The 22,779-nt window shown below is 48.2% G+C and overlaps 1 protein-coding gene across 11 annotated transcripts in view; it reads right to left on the bottom strand.

Moving 5' to 3' along the window:
• COL13A1 (collagen type XIII alpha 1 chain) overlaps positions 1-22,053 on the bottom strand; it is a 90,308-nt gene extending 68,255 nt beyond the window's left edge. For 4 of the 11 annotated variants that reach the window (XM_048311582.1, XM_048311583.1, XM_048311588.1 and 1 more), the window contains exons 1-2: positions 21,099-22,051; positions 13,613-13,682 (exon numbers count right to left, since the gene is read on the bottom strand). In XM_048311582.1, coding sequence (XP_048167539.1) covers positions 13,613-13,682; positions 21,099-21,401 — 373 coding nt within the window. In that variant the 5' untranslated portion in view covers positions 21,402-22,051. Of the gene's footprint in view, positions 1-13,612; positions 13,683-21,098 lie in introns of all 11 variants that reach the window. The other 7 variants (XM_048311585.1, XM_048311589.1, XM_048311580.1 and 4 more) reach the window with 4 other exon arrangements.
• Between the last annotated feature and the right edge of the window lie 726 nt (positions 22,054-22,779).

Raw genomic sequence — 22,779 nt, 5'->3', positions numbered from 1 at the left:
ATCCCCCTTTCTCTTCCCCTTCTGCCTCCCCTGAGCAAACCAAAGAGAGATTAAAGGATTCCTGTGGAATGAGTGACATGAAACTGAGGAGGGAACATCTTCAAAGCAACCAAAGGAATAAAGTCTGTACCTAGCCCATATGGGCAAATATTTCTCTAACCTGTTGCTGTCCTCTGGGGATAGTGACACCACATGCTTCCCTAGTGATCCAGTCCAGGCAATACCCTAGCCCTGATTCATAAGGCCATATTTATTATCTTTCTTAGAGACTACCCAAAATTTCCAGTGTTGTTGTTTAAGTCAGTCAATGACCTCTGATGCACAGCAAATTCAAAGAAGAGATTTTTTTATTTCTCTCCTTTTTGCGGTTACCTCATGTATTTGATGTCTGCTGTCCTGTTCCTCAGTCTTCTCTTGTCTTTAGACTAAACAAAACCTAATTCTTCCAGTCTCTCTGCACAGGCCATGTTTTCTGGACCTCTGGTTGTTCTTGTTGCTGCCCCTCAGTGGCCTTTTTGCCTCTTCAAATGTAATTCTCAAACAGCAACCTCCTCTCCAGCTCACTTCACTGGTGAAGGCAGAAGATACGGTGTCTATTTATCTTATCTGCAGGGTCTTACTCACAGAGGGAAAATGAGTTCCTCCCTGTCACCACGTCTGCCTTGCTCTTATGTTCTGACATGACACTTGTTCTTTATGAGCCCTCAAAGGCTCAGAGATTTCTTTAAGAAGCTGATGTCCTTGCTGCCTGGTGTGACTGGCACCCACGTTCCAGTGAGAAGGAAGGTCTCCTCACTCACAAGAACAAATTCAGCCTTTTCTTGGTGTCCTTGACAGTCCCACCTCACTGTAGACTCTCAGATTTTCATCTTGCATACCCATTCATTTTAAATCCTTCCAGTTTTACTTTCCTCCTGTCTTAAATTTCAGCTTGCTTCATAATTTTATTTAGCTGATCTCTTCCTGTAGCTCCTATGCACTGGAACAACTTCAACTCGTGCCTTCAACAGTTTCCCTGTCAGACTGCTGAGTTTTCTCAACTTCTTCCCCAGTTCCTACTCTCCAGAGGCATAACCCCACCAATTCTCCAGCTCTTTCTGTTTTTGAAATCCACCTAAACACCTGGACATTTCCAGAAGCACCTCACAACTCTTAGTCTGAAGACGTGCATGCCAATTCAATAAGCTACCATTCCAACAAACCCTATCCTTTGGCAGATGTTTGGTAATCTCTCTGGAACTCCCACCCTACATCCCCTAACACATCCTTTTCCGTGCCAGGAATAAGAAGGTGGCATCTGAAAGCTCTGGAGAGATCCAAATCGGTTTGAAAATTGCAGCTGGTTGTTCAACAAGAGTCTCTCATTCCTGCACTGAGGAGCTGGCCACTTCCTCAGTACTTGGCCAGGCCCTGCACAAGTCCTATTCCTCAGAGAGCTGCAGAATTAGGAAGGAACCAGAGGGGGGAAATGGCCAAAGTAAATCATGGCTGGGTAAAGTAAAAATCAAAATCCAAGGCATTTTTACTTCCTGCTGAAAATTACAATCCCTCTCATAATATGGTTGTCCAGGAAAAGTAGAAAGTTGGACCTTACTATAGCTAAAAATTATTTGAATAAATTCTCTGATCATGCACTTCAAATGCAAACAGCACACTTTATTCACTTGGCAAATTGCATAATTAATTTTAGTCCTATATAATTTTTGCAATTAGCAGCTGATTTTAATAACTAGTGTACTGTTACTTTTTTCTCCCCCCTAATTCTTTTTATTCTTCTCTCTTTTCCATCTGCTAACTCTTTTCTTCTTCCTTCCTCCTTCCAAAATACTTTGCAACTTTTATAACAGCAAATTCTGTCACCTACCCAGGGACGAACAAAAGACCATTGTGTTCAATTTATCTTTTAATAGACTCCTTCCTCAAATATCTCACGGACTGCCAGTACTGTCTTCCAGACCCTGTCTCACACCCTTCTGAATTATGAAAATGTTTGGGAGGGTCTTTCCTTTAGCCCAGACATTTTTCCACCCCAGATGATTGATAGCTCCCAGTTACCACTAATTACCCTATCAGCAGTTGGACATGAGCCTAGCCACAGTGTTCTTCCTCCAGAGGCCGGCAATGCATCCCTGTCGCTCGTTATCCTCTCCTTCAAGGATGGAACAAACTGACTAATTAGAGACATCATAAATTCTTCCTTCAGGCTCTTCCTGATGCGTCGCCTTGTTTCCAAACAGAGCATGTGGAGGAGAGTTGGGCTGATGTTAGTCCTTTCAAAAGGAAAAATGCGATGGAGTTTATGAGCCTAAGTGGGTTTGCTCAGTGTGTTTTATGGAGCAGAAGAGGAGAGTATTCATTCAGCCAACTCTAGCTGATGCTTTTTAGCACATCTCAAGCTGGAGAGGTTGGTTTAGCTTGGCTACCCCTGTGCCTGGTCAGAGCCAGGCCGGGGCAGGACGCACATATGGAGACAACCTGTGTTGGCTTACAGGGATAAAGGACTCACGGCTTCCCTTACCTAGAATGAACTGAACATGCAGATCCCTTCCCCGCTGCCCCCAGTGCCAACACCAGGTGCACAGCACACACTATGGAGAGAGCCATCGAACTGGAAAGGCAAAGAAGTAACCCCAACCAACTGCTGCCTCCCACTGAGCATGGTCTCAAAGGCACCTGTATCCTCTCATCTTCTCAACATGACAAATTTGATTCCGTAAGTTTGAATTCTTCTGAATTCTGTCAGGACCTCCATCTTGTTTGAGAGGGCAAGATTTTTCTTATTTAGGCATACAGGTGCTTATTTTTTAAGGTAGTGAGAGATCCCATTATAATCTCAAAATCAAAAGAGAGCACAAGGAAAACAGAAAATAAATACTTTCCCTTCTCCCCAGAGCAGAGAAAAAATAACTTAGAGGAAAATCAAGCAAGCTTAGACATCAGTTACTCTGAAGCTCTTCCTCCTAGACAAAAGGAAAAGCCCTGAGGGCACGAGAGGAAAAGGCATTATATTTAGAGAGAAGTTTCTCGAAAGTACATGGGGCATGTGGTACACCTGGTAAAAAAAGGTTGAGGCTCCTCAGCCACTGCTAAAATGGCAAGTTCTAGCAAAACAGGAAACCCTCACTGTCCTAGAAAAGAAGAGAGCAAAGAGCAGGAATGAGAACCAAGGTCTGCAACAGTCTGCTGCATGGGAAAGGCACATAGAAAAACCCATGTGGAGGAGGAGGGAATGGCTGAATGCATGCCAAACCATGTGGGGCTGGGGATAGCACATGCCCCGCACCAGCCCTCGAGCCAAGAGTCACATCTGTAGCCTCCCTTCCTAAAGGGCCTGAGAGCCACTTCTCATCACTGTCCCAAGAAACTCCAGGACCCTGCCTATTAAGATACAGTTTACTGCAATAGCAGAGCATGGAGATCTATCCAGGATGGCTTTGGAATTCAGAGATAGAAATATTCACAACCACACCTGATAACCCCCATCTCCACCTGCTTCCCCAGAAAATAAACATTTTCTATAAGCATTCAGGTCATCCATAAGCAAGAGATCACCATACAAAACACAAGGCTACACCTTTCAGAAAAAAACCACTTGTCTTGACCCCTCTCCTCTCCTTCTGTCTTTAAGCCCACTTTAAATCACATTGCACAGGGGATGGCAAAGAGCCCCACAATACCACAGCTTCTCCCTGGGTTTCACAGGGGTCAGAGCCAGGTACACCACTCCCTGTTGAGCAGAGAGCTGACATGTGGCTCCCTCGGTGTGGCCAGGGCAGTGCCACACACCCATAAACTCTGTGAGTGCTTTTGGGGTTTCGACCCCTCTTTCACGCGTGTGGCACTTGTATATAGTAGGGTCTAAGGGGAAGTTAATCTGTAGGCAAGGACTGCCGTTTTGGGAGACATAACTACTCCCTCTTTGCTGCCAAAATTGCTCTAATAAGGAGCTAATATTTTAAAACTAAACAAAAAAAAAGATTAAAAAAATCCTAGCCCATTGTGTTCTTCAACTCCGTTAGGGATGAGGCCAACACACAACTCCCAGCAGCTGCTGTTGCCTCCAGCAACATCTCCTCCCTTGGACAGCAGCAGCAGATGACAGAGGAGAAGGACAAGAAAAGAGCAGCCACCAGGATCTGGCTGCATCCACCCAGTGCCACATTCCAGCACCAGGTTCAGCCTCTGGAAGACCCCTTCCAAAAGGTCCTCTACCTGCTGCTGGTTGAGCTGCCCAGCAAGGGTAGCCTGGCGTGGATGGGATAGCTGGGTGGTCCCCAGCGAGGCACACACACTGCCCGGAGCAACACCAAATCATAATAAACAAGTCCCTCGCACAAAGTTCTGTCAGTTCAGATTCCAGTTCAGCTGATATAATCTTCATTTTCCCTTTGAAAGAAAGGAAAAAAAAAGAAAAGCAAAAAGAAAAAAACCAGACATCCTAAGGGAGAGGCGTGAGGCAAGCAATGGATTGATACTGCCCGTGTGTGTCTCAGCCCCCCATGTGCTGTTAATCAGCTGCCCCCCCCGGGAAATATGCTGGTTTAATTACCGCCTGCTTGCACAGCCCGTCTGCGATGCTGCTCACCCAAGACATCGCATGAGGAAAAAACAGACAGAGTCTCAGCAGCCAGGCTAGAACAGGATGGGCAAGCAGAACAGGAATCATCCCAGCCCTGGTTTGGGGAGTGAGGGATTGAATTGGTCCAGGGAGCCCATGCAAGCAGGCTGCCACCCAATCCCTTATGTGCAAGAGGTGGATAGCATCAAAGGGCACATCATTGCCCCACCAGAGCCTTGGGCACTGCAGAAGGAACAGACGCATCAGGGAGTCACCTTTCTTCTATCTGAAACACAATCTTATTTTGAGGGGAAAACTGAAGACACACAATGGGCAACGTGGGGGTTTCCAGATTGGAAAGGGGAGACATAGCCAGACGCAATGAAGGGCAGATGCCCAGTTACTAGGTGTCATGTCACAGCCCACTGCTCTCACCAGGTGCATGGCACAGACCCCACACGTGAGCACATCTCTCCAACCCCTCTGATTGTCATGCTGCTGGCATTCTGCAGCATTCATCTGGGATGTTTGAGCATCACTCTAATGCAAATAAGTACTTTCCAGGGCTTCTGCTTCATAATGCATTCATAATGTCAAAGAGGCAGTGCACAGAGGGACGCAGACCTGGTACAGCTCCTGGAAGGGGAGAGCTGCATCAAGTGCATCCCACCCTAAAAGTGACTCATCGGACAGTCACTTGGAAGGGGCTTCAGCACAAGATGTGGGTAGCTGCTCTCCCACCTGGGGGACAGCCAGGAGGTTTAATAATTAACGGCCATACACTCGCCTGCAAAGGCTGGCACAAAAAGCATGGCTGCGTCTTTAACAGCTGCCACCGATGGGAAACTCATTGGAGTGTGTGTTTGGAGGGGAAGAAGGTTAAGATGATTAACTGGTGCTAACAAGTTTAGGATGTGGAAGAAGTATTTTCTTGGACGTCCATCAAAGAGAGGATTGAATGTTCCCCGGCGGAGGGGGGGGCGGTATGTGTTTAACAGATGAGGTTTCTGCCTCCCGAGGCCCGCCCAACCCTGCATGATGCAACCTCTCCCCTTTTAAAGGCTGCCTCTGCCCCTGCACCATCAGCGTACCTGAGGCCCCAGCCGGGCACAGGGGCTGAAAGGCGATGGGGGAAGGAAAGCCGCCCCTCCCCTCTTCCTGTTGATCTGTGTCCTGGGACACCCTCGGGCACCGGCAGATCAGCCTGGTCCTTGGTCCCCACAGGGTAAAGGTGTGGGCAGATGCCCGGAAAAGCCAAGAGGGAATCGGGTATTACCACACCGAAAGCAGAAACCTTGGAGAGGACAGCTCCTCATGGGCCTCTACATCCCACTGTAAAAACCCTCTCTGCCCCACCACAGGGACACCAAACAGAGCCATCCTGATATTGGCCAGGCAACAACCCACTTTTTACCTCCCCATTGTCCTTAAGCACGTGGCAGCATCTAACATTGGCACCGAAGCAAAGTCCCCTTGCAAACAGCTTCGGAGTGAACCACTTGGCGCCTGCAACATCCCCTTTGGCCCATCCCGGGTATTTTCAGTGCTCTTCGGCAGCTGGCGGGCACCCACGCTTTGCGCAAGGGGCTCGGCCGCCACCGGGCGCCGTGCCCCGCCGTGGAGCCTGGCGGCCGGTACGACTCACCCTCATTCCTCCGGCCGCCGCAGAGCTGCCAGGATGGGCAGCACACACGAGACCCATGTCGCGGGGCCCGGACGTGCGTCAGCGGCTGACGCAAACCAGCCTGGCCATGTGCACACAGCCCAGGCCTGGGAAAAATCCTCCACCCCGGTAGCACGCTTGTGCTGAATCAAAGCCGTCACCGTACAGTAGCAGAGCAATGTGCTCTTCGGGTTTCCTCAGCCAGCTGGGATGTTTTTGCCTTGCTTTGTCAAGGCGCTGATTTATGCCCATATGTACCATATACATTGTAAGCACAGGCACGCAATGGTGTAAACACTTCTACCAAACATCTGTACACAAACCCGTCAAATATGCAGAAGCTCCCCGCTGCAGCCCTCAACATGCGCCCCCAGCTGCCCCACAGGCAACCTGTCGGGGCCTAGTCTGCATGTGGGGTGCCATGTGCCACTGGATTTGTTATTCCAACATGGACAGTAAAGGTCACATCGGGACTGTTGCCTGATAAAAATCAGCACAGCCACAATGCTCTTCTCCTGCCTCAGTCTGTGCTTTGGCTGGAGCACTTCACAGCGGGTATCTGCTCCAAAATCTCTTTCCCATGCATTTAATCCTCAATGTCTTTCTCTGCACCATACTAAGGAAGAGGTTAGTTTATTCCTGGTTTTGCATGGGGAATGGCTGTATCAAACAACCAAGGTTTATCCAGGGCTGAGATATAACATTTGGACCATAATATACAAGCACCATTAAAGTTAATGCTTGTGTCACCAGGACTCATGCACACCTCAATATAAATGTTCACCTGTTTGCACCTTTGGGCAGAGTTCAGCCTCCAGAGAAAAAGTCCCGTAGCAATTCCATGTCTTTGGAGGAAATTCTTCCTACCTTCCAGCCAGTTTAAAATAAAAAAGCCAATAATAAAATGTTTAAAATAAGAAGGCATATAAAAGACAAAGTGGGGAGCCCTGAGGTGTACAGGAGGAAGGCCTGAGCATCACAAAGGAGAATCATACGAACAAGTAGATGGGTGTAAATAAACAGGCCACCCTCCTTCAGAGCACTTGCATCCATCGCTGTACCAGAGTGCCTTCCTTTTTCAGTGCTTTGGCTGTTTCTAAGCATATTTTGGATAAAGAGGGAAAGGCCGAGGCATTTGCCATCCTAACTCTGTTGGATGGCAGCACCACAGGGATGCTCTAAGCCCTCCAACCATTTTGCAGTGCAGGCCATGCTCACAACTGTATTAATGGCTTATGCAAGCCCTCTTAATCCGCACAGAGGCAACAACAGCAGATTAATTAAAATCAATTAAATACTCCTTAAATACTCCCTAGAAGACTAAGCCAGATGAGTTGATGCTTAGAGGTATAAGAAACATCCTTTCTCCCTCTTCCTGTCCCTCAGCCATGCATGTGGCAATGTACAGGTGACAAAACCCAAGGTTGAGGTGACTCCTCAAGCTGCTCCAGGCAGTTAAGAGTACAGCTGCCTACATGTTCAGAGAAAGAGAGTTAAGTGACCAAACAAACTATTTGTTTGGTTTTTTCCTGAATTGTTCATCCCCATTTATTCATAACTGCTCACAGAATCCATGGAATTCATTGTGTGGTTTGCATCTTCAAAACAAATGAAACAACAGTATGTCTAAACCAAACAAACCCCAACCCAAAATACAGCCAGCAGCCCAGGGCGCATGAGCAACTTTCCAGGCTGAAGTGTGTATATACTCTGGAGGGCCCAAAAATGTGGATGGGGGAATATATTTAAATTTCAGGGAATAACAGAATTCCCAGGAAGATGTCTTACAAAGCAGGGGAAAAAAAGGAGGGTAGTATTTAAGCAATGATTATGCTGCAATTTTTCTTCCAGATGTGCTATGGGGATGGCGTGCCAGAGAATCCCATTTTCTGACACGGCAACGTGCTGCTGTGGCTGCAGTGGTGCCGGACGCCCATCCACAGCAGCCCAGGCACTGCTCCCTCCAGATCCCAGCTCTCTGGCCAGCCTGGCCATGAGGGCTTAGCCTTCCAAGGGAAAACACAATTCAGAGAGCTCAAAACTTTTGGCAAGGAGCAGCTGCTTGAGACAGAAGTCCTCTTTTCCAATATTTTTGCTAGTGCTTGTCAAAAAGCTGTGTTGAGCCACTTTCAAAGTGGAAAACACCTTTTGCACAGTCAGCATAGAAAGCCACGCTGACTTAATGTCCTCAAAAGAGGTGAAATACAAAACCATAGCATTTCAACCAGTTCAATGCAAGGGGCCAAGGGTGTTCCATTGCACCCTCCCACCTCATCCTCCTCATGGCTCTGAGCCAGGGCCACTGACACGGCTTGTGACTGCTGGTGTTTAAATAGCTGGAGTTGACCTTTCCGCACCCTCACCCCACACCAGGGATCCCAAACACCTCCTTCACCCCTCGGGGCTCACCAGTGTGTTCATGTTTTTAATCTCATGGGAGCCCCTGAGCAGCATTAAGACACTGGCACAGGTTGCCCAGAGAAGCTGGGGCTGCCCCATCCCTGGAAGTGTTCAAGGTCAGGTTGGACAGGGCTTGGAGCAATCTGGGACAGTGGAAGATGTCCCTGTCTATGGCAGGGGCATGGAACTAGATAACCTTTTAAGGTCCCTTCCAACCCAAACCAATCTATGATTCTATGATGTGTCCAAGAAGCCCCAGCAAGCTGATAAAGGATCACGTTTAACACGACAGCAAGAAAATATAAAAGCCATGAAAACAACCTGGCAAGAGATAGAGCACCCCAGCTGGGATGTGGGGAGAAGGCAGGACTTGGGCACTGTCCCTCCTTTTGGCTCATCTCCACATAGATGTTTGGGGAGAAGATACAAATCCCAAGTTAGAAACGGATGCATCCTCTTGGATACAACAACCTGCCTGTCTGCTGCAGGGCCAAGGCTCAGCCCACACTGCCCAGGAGTCTCCCCTTGCTCCAGCCATCCCCATCAACCCCTCATCTGCTAAGCCAGGTCCTGCCTTTCCCAGCATATTTTCCTTCCTCTGCAACTGTCTGTGGGGATGGGCACAGGTCAGTGTGTGGGAAATCCTGCCACCTCCCATCAGCTGGCCCCACTGGCTCTGGGTGACACATTCTGGGTGGGAGCCAACGCCCCACTGCAGCCCTACACTGCCTCCTCCAGCAGCAGCCAGTATGCCGAGGGGTCTGGACAGGTGTAGCCAAGGGGGAAAGCAGAATGTCTGGACCGAGTTGTGTGCACCATGTGGCACACATCCCCTGGGAGCAACTGGGGCCACTGCTGCTCCTTGGCTCCCGCAGGCCTCCCTGCAAGAAGGTGAACAGCAGCAACAATTTTGAGTTGCAGTATCTCCTGCTGGTATTTTTGTAAAGTCAATCGCAGCTGAAGGGTGGCCAAGCAGCTTTCTTTGTGCCCCATGGTGGGGCAGATAGGAAACGTGGGTGAAATTTTGTATGAGAAGAAATGCCATGGGGACATTCCTTTGCAAAGCCTCAAAGACATTCCGGAGAAAACCCAAGTTCCTGGCCACTGCCAAAATCATTGCAGCTGCACCACACCACCCTCCAAGCCCCTGTAACAGCAGAAGGTAGACCAGTTTGTGGCAGGGCTGTGCAACTTTCCTCTGACTGCCAGTACCACTCCCTGGGAGCTGCCCCTCCTGCACCCCAGGTCCCTCCCCTGCCCCCGAGTGCTGCCACAGCGAGGGATGCAAAAGTCATTCAGCATCCCTCTGAGCTGCTTCCCTGCTAGCACAGCTGACCGCCTCCAGCACTGCAGACTCCCAACCTGACCAAGGAGAAACCAGACCAAAACAAGCATTGTGGAGGCAGAGGGAAAGCAGCCAGCCTTTTTTTTTTTTAAAGGGATATTGAAGACCAGAGCAGAGAGCCAGCAGAGTGAAAAACAACCACGTGGGGACTGTGAAAATCAGAGCTGAGGAGAGGAAGATGGGAAAGGTCTAATAAAGAGAGTCACAATATACAAAATACACAAGCGCCCACCTCCGCCAGGAAAGGTGTGGGAAGGGATTGTGGTGTAATCCCTGGCTGTTTGAGGCTCCCCAGGCAGACACAGTCTGGATCTGCAACTGGATCAAGATTAGACCAGGAAAGCTTAGCATTTTTTGCCCTGTCAACCTGAAACACAATGCTTTTCTCTTGCAGCGTTTTTCTACTACGTGGAGGAAATCAAGGGAGGTCAGCTGGCTGTAAGAGGATCCTCCAGCTTCAGGTAGCTCCTGACCACATCCACACACCATATGGAAAAGCATCTGCTCAGTCCCAGAAAAATTCCCCAAGTCACATCCACACATGCAACAACCTCAGACCAAAACCTGTGCTGAGCTCCCTGCCCACACTTGGCCCCATCTCAGCACAGGGGCTGGGGCTGGAGAATAGCTGGGTACAGTCATTGCTGCCATTGAGTTTTCCCCAACCTCTTCCCCAGGTCTCTTCTCCAAACTGCACAAAGTTGTCCCAGATGCATGTAGCAGTAAATGGGGATGGAAGGAATGACAGAGGTTACCTATTGAAGGGAACAAAGTCATTGATAACCCAGATAGGTTATGTTAAACTTGAGGGCTGTGTTGTCCCCATCAAGACACTGCTGGAGAAGCCCACTGTGACCTCTAAGCTCAAAAAACACAATGCCAAGGAGCAACATCTCACAGGTAGTCACACCCAGCCCAAGTGATCTGAAGTAGCCGCTTCCCAGTCAAAGGAAACTTATATTTCCTTATCGTCTGCTATAAATACAGCTATGCTGTCTTCCTGACCATGTTATTCCTAGAATCCTTATCACACGCTCTCAGATAGTCACAGCACAGCCACATACTTCACAATCTTCTTTTTCTCCTATCCCCAGCCTTTCCAAACCATTTATGTTCACAACTCCATCTGTTCTGAAGCTCTTCTATGGCAGTGGGTGACACTGCCCTGGACCTCCACATCCGCACTGAACAGGTCAGCAAGTGAACTTGTCTTCCTTTTCCCATTCTCTGCCATGCAGGGACCTGACTCACAGAGATGAAGTCAAACGTCACTTCTGATAAACATTTATTTTGCTGAGGAGCATGATGTGTTTATAGGCAGTGAAGTGGGCCAGTGAGAAGCAACAGGCATGCGCCACATCTTGCAACATCTTGACGCTTCTGAATACCTTGGTCTCCCGCAAAAGTCATGTTGTCTGGTCCTTGGGGCATCTTAAACACATGGGAAAAAATGCATAGAGGAAAAGGATTCCCAAGGTCTTTAGCTGGAAGAGAGATCATGTTGAACCATGGTCAGGTGGCCAGAGTTGCATCAGCCTGGAGACCAAAGGGAAATACCCTGGAGCAAAGGGTCTAAGACAAGACAACAGCTGGCTGAAGGTACCTTTGTTTCTGTACTGCTCCAAGCGAATCAAAACCTCACCTGCCACAACATCAGCTTTAGACTGGTATGGTTTCATTTCCCTCAATGGATTAGTAGACAGAGTGGGGGAGAATTTTATATATAGTTTCTGTATCCATAGAATATTTGATGAAGACAAGCAAGTTTGACAGTTTGTAAAAAGGAAGCCTCAACCCTTATGAGACAATTATGAGACATTTATTGTTATTGTCCTCCTAAATCAAAGCTGTTATTCAGCAGTACTGTAAGCTTAATTGAGTGAATAGGCACCTAAGAGTTATGAGAAACTCATCACAAACTGCTGCCAAAGCTTCCCAAGGGATGTGGGTATCTGTAACCAAGTATTATGATCTCAATGCTGAAATAACTGGGCGATTCATCTATCACACAAATGTTGGTGTAGGACGTGACATTGAGATGGCCTCAAAAATGAGTGAATCTCTTTTTTCCTCTGCTCTGCATTCAAGTTCTAAGTTTCCTTCTTCAAGTTGGCTCAGAAACACCAGGAGGACATTCACTCCTGTGGTTTTATGGCATTTATATGTCAAGTTCACTCAAGAAGTTAAAAATGGAGGAGGGCTGTGATTTGTGTTTCCATTGAAGAGAAAATGTTGATATTTAAAATCAGTTGAACTCAGTTTTTATCTGTTCTTTTGAGAAATTATACTTAGAAAACATTTCACTTGTACCATCTTTTAAATTTAAACCAAAATTGCTCCTGTTGTTTCTTTCTGAGACTAAAAAGAAAGTCCAACAGTCCTGATCTGGACTAGTCAAATCAGGCTTTTTCCAATGTTCTACAGTTCTGGATCCTGGATTTTAGTTCTTTTCCACCACAAACCTGTACAGCTTTAACTCTTGCTTTTACAAGCTGCTACGTGGCAAATCCATTTTAGTCTGGCAAGAGACTGTACCTCCTATGTCTGTACAGGCCTAAATACAATGATTTTGAGACCTTACCTACAGCAAAGACAACCCCTTTGTAATTTCATCCATCATTATCCCAACTGTTGACCATGTTTAAATACCCTTTGTTAAACACATCACCAGATAACTGTCAAACATCTCACACTGGACAGCAGAGAGAACCAAAGGAGAAACCACTGAAAATGGAAATGCTACTTTCATGCGCTCATCCAGACATAAGTTTCCCTGACACCTTCTTTGCAAAATGAGTTTCAGTCACCCAGTTTGAATATACAAATTCATATTCTCCCAAAGCTTCAACTTTGGATGTGAGTTGTAGCTGGCACTTCTATATTTTTTTCTAGTCAAATGCATCAAAAGACAATGAGGAAGGCTGAATGATTCATACTCGTGGAATGAAATGCCATTCACAAGTGTTTTTTCCATAGCAATTTGTCACTTATTGTATTGAAACCACTTCAGAAGATGTGTCTCAAAGAGCCTTTTGACACTAACATGATTAAAACCATAATGCAATTATGCAATCCTGTAATATTTCTGTATGTTATATGAGTGGGACCTCAAGTGACCACTTCATTCAAGCCCCTCATAAATGGCTGCTTCTAGCAGAAGGCTGTTATTCTGCAAGATGCCTCGGATAGTTGTAGAACACCAAGGAATTCAAGTCTTCTCACCCTAGAGGCATTTTGGCTCATCAAGATTCAGCTTTGGTGCTGGATCTCGCCTACATGTCTCAACCCTTCCAAAATCAGCCAAGAAAAATGCACTTCCGAAGAGCTTCTCTGCCCACTTCAAAACTGGTATCTAGAATCAGTGGGAACACTGGCGCCCTCTAGACCAATCCTTCTCTTTTTACTGGCTACCTAGAGATCTACCTGGATGTCTATCACTCTTCCTCTTGTTCCTGTCACATGTTGACATCTACATACATACCAGACTTGTTGCACACATCTCTGTATCAATTTCCTATACCTCAAGCACACTGTTATGCAAGTATACAGAACTCTGCATTCACACAGGGACCATATTAAAAACCTCCTTCAATGAGATGCAGACAAAAAAGATCCTTCCAAAGCGCCAGCTGCCCCAGATCCCTACCTGCCGGGCAGTTGCATCGCTGGTGTGTGTCTCGAACTTCTCGATGTCTTGGCAAGTGGAACTTTAATTTCTGCCAAGAGAAGAAAAACAGAAAAAGGATTAATTTATACCATTGAAACCAAAGCCTCAAATTCTTGAAAAAGTGGAACTGGGAGGGGATGCTGCCCAAGTAGAGATGGGCGAGACAGGGCAGAACAGTTTGGGAACGAAGAACTGCAATAAAGTTCATAGCCTTTAACTAGAAATGCAGGGTTTGATTGAAAGCAGGCTGAGAGAATTTCATAATGGCCTCCAAATGTGGTCCTCCTGACAGGCATTACAAAACCAAGAGCCAGCAGTGGCAAATAAACTGGTGACTGTGTCCTCGTGACAAAGCCGCATTTCTCAGAAGACCCACTCAGCAGACAGAAAATAAGGATCTGAAGCAGGTCCTCTTCCACCCTGCAGCAGACTCCTTATGTTCTTGCAGACACCTGGATGGACAGAAGGGTCCCACTGCAAGATTGTGGCTGAAGATGAACTGAAAACAGCAACAACATCCCCTGAAATCTTCAGATGCTGTGACACTTAATTTTTCCCCAAGGGCAGAACATAACAAAACCTATCAAGAGCTTCCACAAGGTGGAATTTTGTCAGAATGTTCATTTTGTATGAATTGGATTTCTAATGGTGCCAGCATGTCAGTCTCCTGCTCTCTGGGCCCATCTGTGTATTTCTTGAAGGGCAAATAAAGTCCACCTGAGGCCACTGCATCTTCCCTCGCTGAAAACATCAATAAAATTAACTCATGTCCTGAGCAAAATGTACTTCAGGGGTAGCATCCTCACCACCCCTCATAGACTCTATGAAACAACTGTAATTTAGTGAAGAAAATGCAAATCAACCCAAATAAGTTATTCATTAATGCCTGCGAACCACACTTGGTTAATGATTTGAGAAGGCTGAGCTGCTGGGGTTCCTGAGCTACGGAGTCACTCCCTCTTCTGTCCTAACCTCCAAGCCCAACTTCCCATCCCAGTTACGCCTTCCTATATTTTGAACTACTTCACAAGTGGGCCAACATTTTAAAAGAAATAGCCTTATGTAGGGCACAACAGAGGACCATGCCCAAGATCATATAGAAATTGCTTTATTTTCACAAGTAATTGAGCATCTTCCTGAAAGAAGGCATCCGTTTTGGGAAAAATTATTTTAGAGAGGATAAAAGTAAATCAACTTGTTTCCATCTGGGATGAAGGAAGGCAGAATTGGCTGGAACGTTTCCATTTTTTCACTTTGAAAGGACTTCCTCATTGCAAGTCAAAAGAGTAACAGTTGTTGTGACTGACTAGAAATTTAATATTTTCAGAACTTTATTTTGCATGGTAGACTGAAATGTTCTGATAGCAAGTTGATTTGGTATCAGGATGAGGAGAGGGTTTTAGGCAAGGAAAATTGCCAGTTCCCATAGAGTGTTTCATCAGTGTTTACCTTCTCAGTTAAAAGCAGAGATATGTGAATCTCTGCATTTGGACACATTCCCATCTAGCTGCCACCCCCAGATGGCACAGCTCTGCTCTGCAGCACTGCCTGGCTTCTAACTGTGCTAGTGGTCAAACACAGGCACAAGTAGGACAGCGGACCCTTTATTTGGATATTCACACGGGTATGTGGATATACACAGCCCCATTCCCATGTACACATGTGCCAACCAAAATGTCTCAACACAAGACTGCCACATTTGGGTGGAGTTCCCATGTTTGGGAATGAGGCTCAGATGAGGAAGGGGTGATGGTTTGCAAAGGCAGGAGCAGAAAGTCATTTCCTAGCCAACAAGGGTCCAAAGACCCTGGCTGCAACAGGGGCCTTTATAGGACACAAATCTGCAAGGAAACAGGGAACAGATCCCCGCCCCACCAAGTGACCAAGAGGCACAGGAGGGGCTAAGGGGGAATGGCCGAGTTAGGGTGTGCTGCAAGAAGCCTTGGCTGGGTGGCTGTGCAGGCATATAAAGTGAGGAGCAGCATAACTGGACAGGGAAGTGATGACCCAGCAGGACTTCAGCATGACCGGGAACGGAACAGGACCGATAACGTTTCCCTGAGGCTTTATCTGCAGGGTCAAGGTAGTGGAAAGACCTGGGACAACTGAAATAGCCTTCTCAAGGATGAGGGCCCCTCAGGAGGGAGGTGCGGGTGCTGCTGGGCAGGCTGGGAGCACAGCCCTGTGCACCACGACCATGCAGCCATCAGACACTTACCAGCATTTGCACATTCTCCCCCATCCCTTGTGCCTCCCTCAAGCCCAAGAGCTCTGCACATCCCTGGAGAGTGCAAAGGGCAATGGTGCCATGGCATTGCATCCCTTTAGTGGGAGGCAAAATATACTAGGGATTTAGGAGCGCCTGGTGTTCAGTTTCCTGCACAGTCTATTAAGCAAACACTGCTACAAAAAAGAATCCTTGGCTTTTGGAGACCTCAGCTCAACTTTGGGTGGAAACGGTGAAACAAAAACCCCCAGCCTTTTCTGCTTCTCTCATTACCACTGTGCAAAATATTGCCTGGTCCAACACAAGAAGTTGGCTTTGCTTGGGAGAGCCAACCAAATGTACTTCCCTCTAAAAATGTTTCCAAGAGAAAACAGAAAACTTTTATTCCCAGGCAACAGAAAACCATTCCATTTTAGGACAAGGTTGGCTTCCGTAAGCAAATTTAAAAAGAAGGTAGGCTCTGGGAATCTAGTGCTTGCAATCGCCTTCCTGGGATCTGGGGTTTGCTTTGTCACCTTCAGTATTACCTGGAGCATGTAACATCAAGAGCAGCAACAGGCTACCTCTTGCCTTCCAGAAAGGCTGAAAACACTTCCTATGGAGGGGACTGCTTTGTCAGCAGAGCCGGCTTGCTCTCATCTGTCACATTATCCAGTGACATAAAAGCCGCATCTTCCCTCTAAACCATGGAAAGTGGCTGAAAAAAGCCGTTGCCAGCACTGGAGCCACAGCTGACCACCTCCGCCTGCACCTCTGTGTATTTAGGGAGCCATTGCTGAGTGCCAGGAAAGGGAAAATCCCCTGTCTCCAAGAGGGTCGTGCTGAAACACGTGCTGGGAATGGACAGTAAAGTCATCACAGGCTTTTCCCATGGCTTTTGTTAACTCACCACAAGCGTGACAGGACAGGGCTGACATGGGTGGACTGAGCAGCAACAGCAAGACCACTTCTGACATTAAAAGACCGTGGCTGTGGTCTCCTAAACCTTGCAAGTGTCTGTCTATTTTGGATGGGCACTTGAGATTAGGTGAGAAGGAGGGCATTTCTTCAAAGGGGGCAGATTAATAGCTCTTTAGCATTCCCAGTTGTTTGCAGTCACCGGGGGAGGTGAAATCATTTCCCACCACTATCTCCAACAGCTAAGAGAAACACATCTTAAATAGATAATCTATTACAAGCATCAGGAGGGTTTCAAGGGTGGGTGGTTAACTCTTATTGTTTTACCTCCAATTTCCCTGTTTTTTCTTAAAGGCCCAGCTCCTGGGATCATGGGACCATGTGGCACAGAGCAAAAGCAAGCAGCAGTCCTCCCAGATGGAACAAAAAGCTTGGAAATAACACCACCTAGGTACAGGGATTGCAAGCAGCTGAAGGGAAATGGGACTTAGCTACCAGAGAAGTTGAAAGGAAAAAATTATCTGATTGTGGGGCAAAACCCACTAAGCTAAAGATGTAGGCAGGGGATGCTTAGAGCAAGCCTGCAGACCCTAGGAAACAATTGTGCAGTGTGCTTTGAGACATGAAATAATAGGAAGGGGGGAAAAAAGCTTCAAGTCAGGAGGGAAAGGGAGTTTTGTGGTGTCCCTCCTTTGCTTGCATAAGTAAGGAAAGAGTTCCAGGGAAATGAGACTATTGGGAAAGCAGTGAGGATCAATGCTCCCTCCCCATTCACAGGCACATTCCAGAATCCCTTCAGATTCACTAGAGCCACAACAAATACGTTCAACACAAACCCCTGAGAAGGCTGAGGGGCAGTTGATCTTCCCCCAGGGTGCACAGGATTACCTGCTGCTGCATCACACATACACATTTCTATCTCTACAAGCTCACAAATTCTGGGATTTTTTTTCCTTGCAGCAGCACTGAATCCATCCTGTTCTCCACCCTGATGAGTTTTTGGCAAATGAAACAGCACCAAATGTTACCCAGCATGGGAAAGGACCTTGTTTTCTTCTTTGGAAAGCTTTGACTCTCTTGCAAATGCCAGTAGTGAGTTTATTTGTGCTCCTTGTATGATTTTATGATGCCTCATAAATGCAGCGGAATTCGAATTCCTACATGGAGTTAAAGTTCTCCCTGTACTACCTGTTTCTGGCCCATTCTGCACAGATGTTTTTACAAGCAAACCTAGTCAGTTTGAGTCTGGTAGAAAATTCCCCTGTGGTACTCACCTACACCAGGCAGAGGTTTACACAGTAGTGAGTGAAGCACTGGTCAGGCTGCTTCTAGGAAAGCATCTGCTGCTCTCTCCTTGCTCCTGAGCCAAGATGGTAACACTGCCACAGCCAGCCACGGGTGCTTGAAAACCACGCTCCGAGATCAAGAAAACATCCCCACCAGCTGCCTTGAAATTAACGTCTTAAGCAAATCAACCCAGCTCCTCTCCCTGCCACTTTGCTTTATTTTTGCATGTCTCGAAGAAAGGCCTCTAAAAGGACTTTGGCAATTTACACTTCTCAGTGCAATCTGTATGGTATCCCTCGCAGACCCTTGGAAACACCCAGGCCATGCCTGGGCACAGTCATGGCCCAGACTGGAAGGCATTACACACTCCAGCTCAGAGCAGTACAGGTTTTGAGCATTACCTATCAGCCCTCACAGACTTCACTCCTTCATGTCCCTCCAGCTGATTTTCACAGCCACCAGAGCTAGAAATGTGCTCCTGTGCTGTGACTCCCCTCCCCTCCCACCTCCCTACCCACCCCTAACCAGCTTCTTCTAAAGCTGGGGTTCCTTTAAAGCTTTGCTGTTTTATTTTGTGATGGATAACACTGAGCTGGCAGCTGTGAAACCCATTAAGGTTGAAACACCAGGAAACTGTGAGGATGTGACAATGAGAGGCAGTGAGGGTCTGAGCAGGGGGAGATGAATATCCCACTTTCACGTCCATCACAGCAAGCCCACCTGCAGGCCCTCTCCCCCAGTCATGGTCAGCACGACTTATTTCGCTTTATTTTTTTTTCTCCCACCCTCTCCCTGTTCCCTTTATCTTCCCTGCTTTTCCCCATCCTTGCCCCTCACCAGTCAGTCCAGGGCCCCACTTCAGACCTAATGAAAAGGAAGACCAGAAGGATTTTTCTTTCCTAATCAAAAGCATCATATGGCACCCCACCATCTGTCCACCAGCAGCCCCCTGCCCCGGACCTCGAGCTGCTTGGTCCACGCCAGTGCCTCTGGCTGAATGTGGAGGTCTGAGGTTTAGATGCTTAGCAGAAGTGGGCAGCATAGTTGGCAAGGGTCTCCTCCCCGAGGGACAGAGCCCTCCTCTCCCATGGGCATCAGACCTTCACAAGTATAAAGGCACAGGAGATGTGGGCCAGGCATCCCTACTCCTCCACAGTCTCCAGCACTTTTCTCCAAGCTCTTTTTGAAGCTGCGGACCAGGATGGAGCTGGTAACCCTGGTGGTACTCAGGAGCAAGTGCTGGCCCCTCGAGCAGTCGTTCCTGTCCTACAGCTGCTCCCCACACTGGCTACAATGGGGACTGTGGCCATCCCAAGGAGCACCAGAGGGGGCTGCTCAGAAAACAGGGGTGCTGCTGGGCACATGGGCATCATGAGACCCCCATTTCCTCACTAAGCCGAGCTATAAAAAGGTGTAAAGGTGCCGCTGCCAGCAGAGCCAGCAGGATGCGAGGCCATCCGGCCCCAGGCACCACTCCCAGGAGGCATCCTGTGGCACTTCTCAAATCTCGGTAGAGATAAACTTCGACTTCCCAGCAGACTCATGCCAGCAGCAACAGAGGGATTGCTGCACGTTAGGCCCTGCCTAGTGGCAGGGAAGGAGTCCCTGCATGAGAGTGCAACCACAGGGCACAGATCCAATCACTTGCAATGCTTCTGCCCTCCCAAACCCCTTTTTAAAGTGGGTTTGCCCCATGGACCCTGTCTTTCCCTTATTCCTCATCCAAAGAGGCAACTCAAAACCATCTCCTTCAGCTCCTGCAGTGTTTGCTAACTCAAAGGTTCATGGCTTTTGGCTGCATACCCCAGCAGATCCAGGGACTGCTCTCACGAGACCCATAAACAGAAGCTGAGCCTGTCAGCTGTAGGTTTAAACTCCTCACCACACACTTTCACTGCTCCTAGAAAGCAGGAGGGGGTCCAGGTCACTCCAGGTGCCAGGCAACACTGCCCAAGGCAGGTCCCAGTACTCACCACTCTGATCATCCCATTTCTCGCCTCATTTGGCAATAGCAGCACATGAGGGATTTTTTTCAGATACAAACAGTTTTTGGGCTAGCCCTAGGGATCTCTCCAGCATGACTCAAGCCAAAGCTAGAGTAAACAGAGAAAAGGAGAGGTGGGTGGAAATGGTTGCAGCCCTGAATCTCACCCCCAAGCCTCTCCTAGAGCTGTGGGAACAGGTCAGTGAGGACCTGTCTGGAGAGTTCAGAGACATGAGCCACCATCTGCTCCCGGACACATGTCAACACCACTTCAAAGCCCAACAAGGCAAGGAATATTCATTGCAGCCAGAGCAGAGGAACCCAGACAGCCTGCAGCAGCATCAACACAGCAAAGTAAAAGGTGTCAGCAACAATAATCTGCACTTTTGGGCACTCTTTAATCTGCTGAAGCCAGTAGCAGCACTCCCCCATTCTCAGAAGAGAGCCCACAGGGTCCAGTGGAGTTTGGATGGGATTCAAGTGAGTAAAATACAGCCATATGCTCTGCACTGATGCTCTGGCAGTACCAGAAACCATCCTGGCAATGCCAGTGTGTCTCATTTTCCTGAGGCAGGAGCTGTAGGAGGGGTCAGGACTGGTACAGCAGCAATGCCAACCCATCACAACACCAGTGTGTTGGCAATTACCTCCTCCCATAGCCATGCCAGCTGCGACATGCCTTGCCTGTCCCTCTCCTGGGGCTCAAACCCACGTTGAATCCCCAGGTTTAACCTCTAGCTCTAATTCTAACTCCTTCAGTATGCAAGACTCCTGAACAGAACGGCTGGAGGTTTTTGCCTCCCTGCCAGGACCAGGGATGAGGCTTTCCTCTTTGCAAAGTGCAGGTTTCACCTACAGCGTGGGCTGAGAAGACAGAAGTAAATACCAAGCAAGTTTGAGAGGTGGGAGGGACCTGAAGGAACAGGGAATTCAGCCTAGCTGCAGCATCACTTGTGCAGAGATACATTTTTAAGGAAGGGAAAAATAATGGATAACGTGACTAGGCAAGCATGCATATGCCTAAAATCTATAATACTGCAAACTATACGTGCAAATGAAAGAACACCGACCTCATTGAGCAGTTGGTCAACTCTTCCCAAAATAGCTGTCTCCATTTGGTCTGCTGAGAGCCAGGCAGGGAGCTGTGTGGGTCTGTCCGCTTCCAAGTGGGACACCCGGGACTGTAGATCGGAGGTCCGAAAGTACAGCAGGAGGCTCAGCACCAGAGAAAGGAGGGAGACGCCGGGCAGCCCCGAGCCCAGCAGGAGAGGGAGGCGGCAGCATCTCTCCCCATCGCCGGTCCTGGGGGGAGCCACACACCCCCTGTCAAAAGCTGCTTCGTCGACGCCTTTCCAGTTCTTCTCCTCCAACATTCCCTCCCTGTCCTGAGAAACAATAAATAAATAAATAGAATAAATAAAGCTTCACTCCTACTCCAAGAAGCACAATCCAGAAGGCATAGAAAAAGAACGTCCAAGGGGATCCCAGTGCCAGCAAATCACAAGTGACAGCAATAATGACAAAAGTGGATGGGGGGGGGAGTGTCTTTAAAAAACAAAAACAAACCACACACACAAAAGGGGTGCAGAAAAAAAGGATCCAATTGCAGCAAAGAGTGCGAGAGGGAAAAAAATAATCTGATCAAGATTTTTTTTTTTTCCTCCTGTATTTCAGTCTTTTGGTTCGCTGATAGGTTTTTGATTCTTTCTAAGCTGTCAATTTCAGTTCCTTCGCAGACTGGCCAGGAGCTCGCACATGAAAGTCCCCATTAGAGAGAGGTAATTCTCAGCTGCTCCGGCGACGTTGTGCTCTGGCTGATCGTGGCTCCCCTGTAACATGACACACTCCCTCCGAACTACGGGGCTGGGATGAGCGAGCTGCGCAGCTTCTCAAAGTAACCTCCTCTGCTCGCCCTCTCTCTCCACCTCTCCCTTGCTGCATGATTTATTTATTTATGCAAAGCGCCGGGGTGGGATCGGGCAGTGGGACGCCCCTGTCCTGCTCGGTCCCCAAACCACCTCTCCGCCGCCAGCCCTTCCCTTTGAAGTGACTCTCGCCGAGGTTATTTATAGAGGCAGGAAAGAGATTGTAAAGCAGAGGCTGGGCTCACAACAGCCTGCGTCTTCCTTTCCTCCAGGGAGCCGAGGGCACTTTATGGGGTGGTACAAATGGGCTGTCGCGTCCCCCACGCAGATCCTGGGGCAGCCCTCAGGCACCAGCAGTGGGGTATTTGGACCCCAATATTTTGAGGAGAGCAGTCAGGCAGGGCAAGAAGTAGATGGAAACATCTGGAAACAAGAGCTGGCAGCTGAGGGCTCTGCAAGCAGAGGGCAGCAGGGAGAAACACCCCAGGCGGGCAAGCTGCAGTGCAAGAGGGGAACATTTGGGGCTTGATTTGGGGGTACAGCCTGCCCAGGGTGTTCAGAGGAACTAATCTGCTGAGGCCCTCTACTGAAGCAGAACTTCCCATCATATCCGTGTCCCACCAGGCACAGGGCACCAGACAGACAACCCCCTTGGGCAGGGAGCAGTCTCCCCAAAACGTGCCGTAGGGCAGCTCCAAGCCATGCGTCTGGGAAACAAAGCCTCCTTCTGTTCTTCAGGAGCAAGGCAGGGCCACCTCTCCCAGTTTTTCTGAGCATAACATACAATATTTTATCCTCCAGGGTGACATGTAGGCTCTGCTGAGCTCCTGCCTGTCTGTCTGTCCGTTCTTTCATCGTCTCCTTGAGCACACTCAGCAGTGAAGCA

The sequence above is a fragment of the Corvus hawaiiensis genome, chromosome 8, assembly GCF_020740725.1.
Source record: "Corvus hawaiiensis isolate bCorHaw1 chromosome 8, bCorHaw1.pri.cur, whole genome shotgun sequence".
Classification (NCBI taxonomy): domain Eukaryota; kingdom Metazoa; phylum Chordata; class Aves; order Passeriformes; family Corvidae; genus Corvus; species Corvus hawaiiensis.
This window is presented reverse-complemented; position numbering and strand designations above follow the sequence as displayed.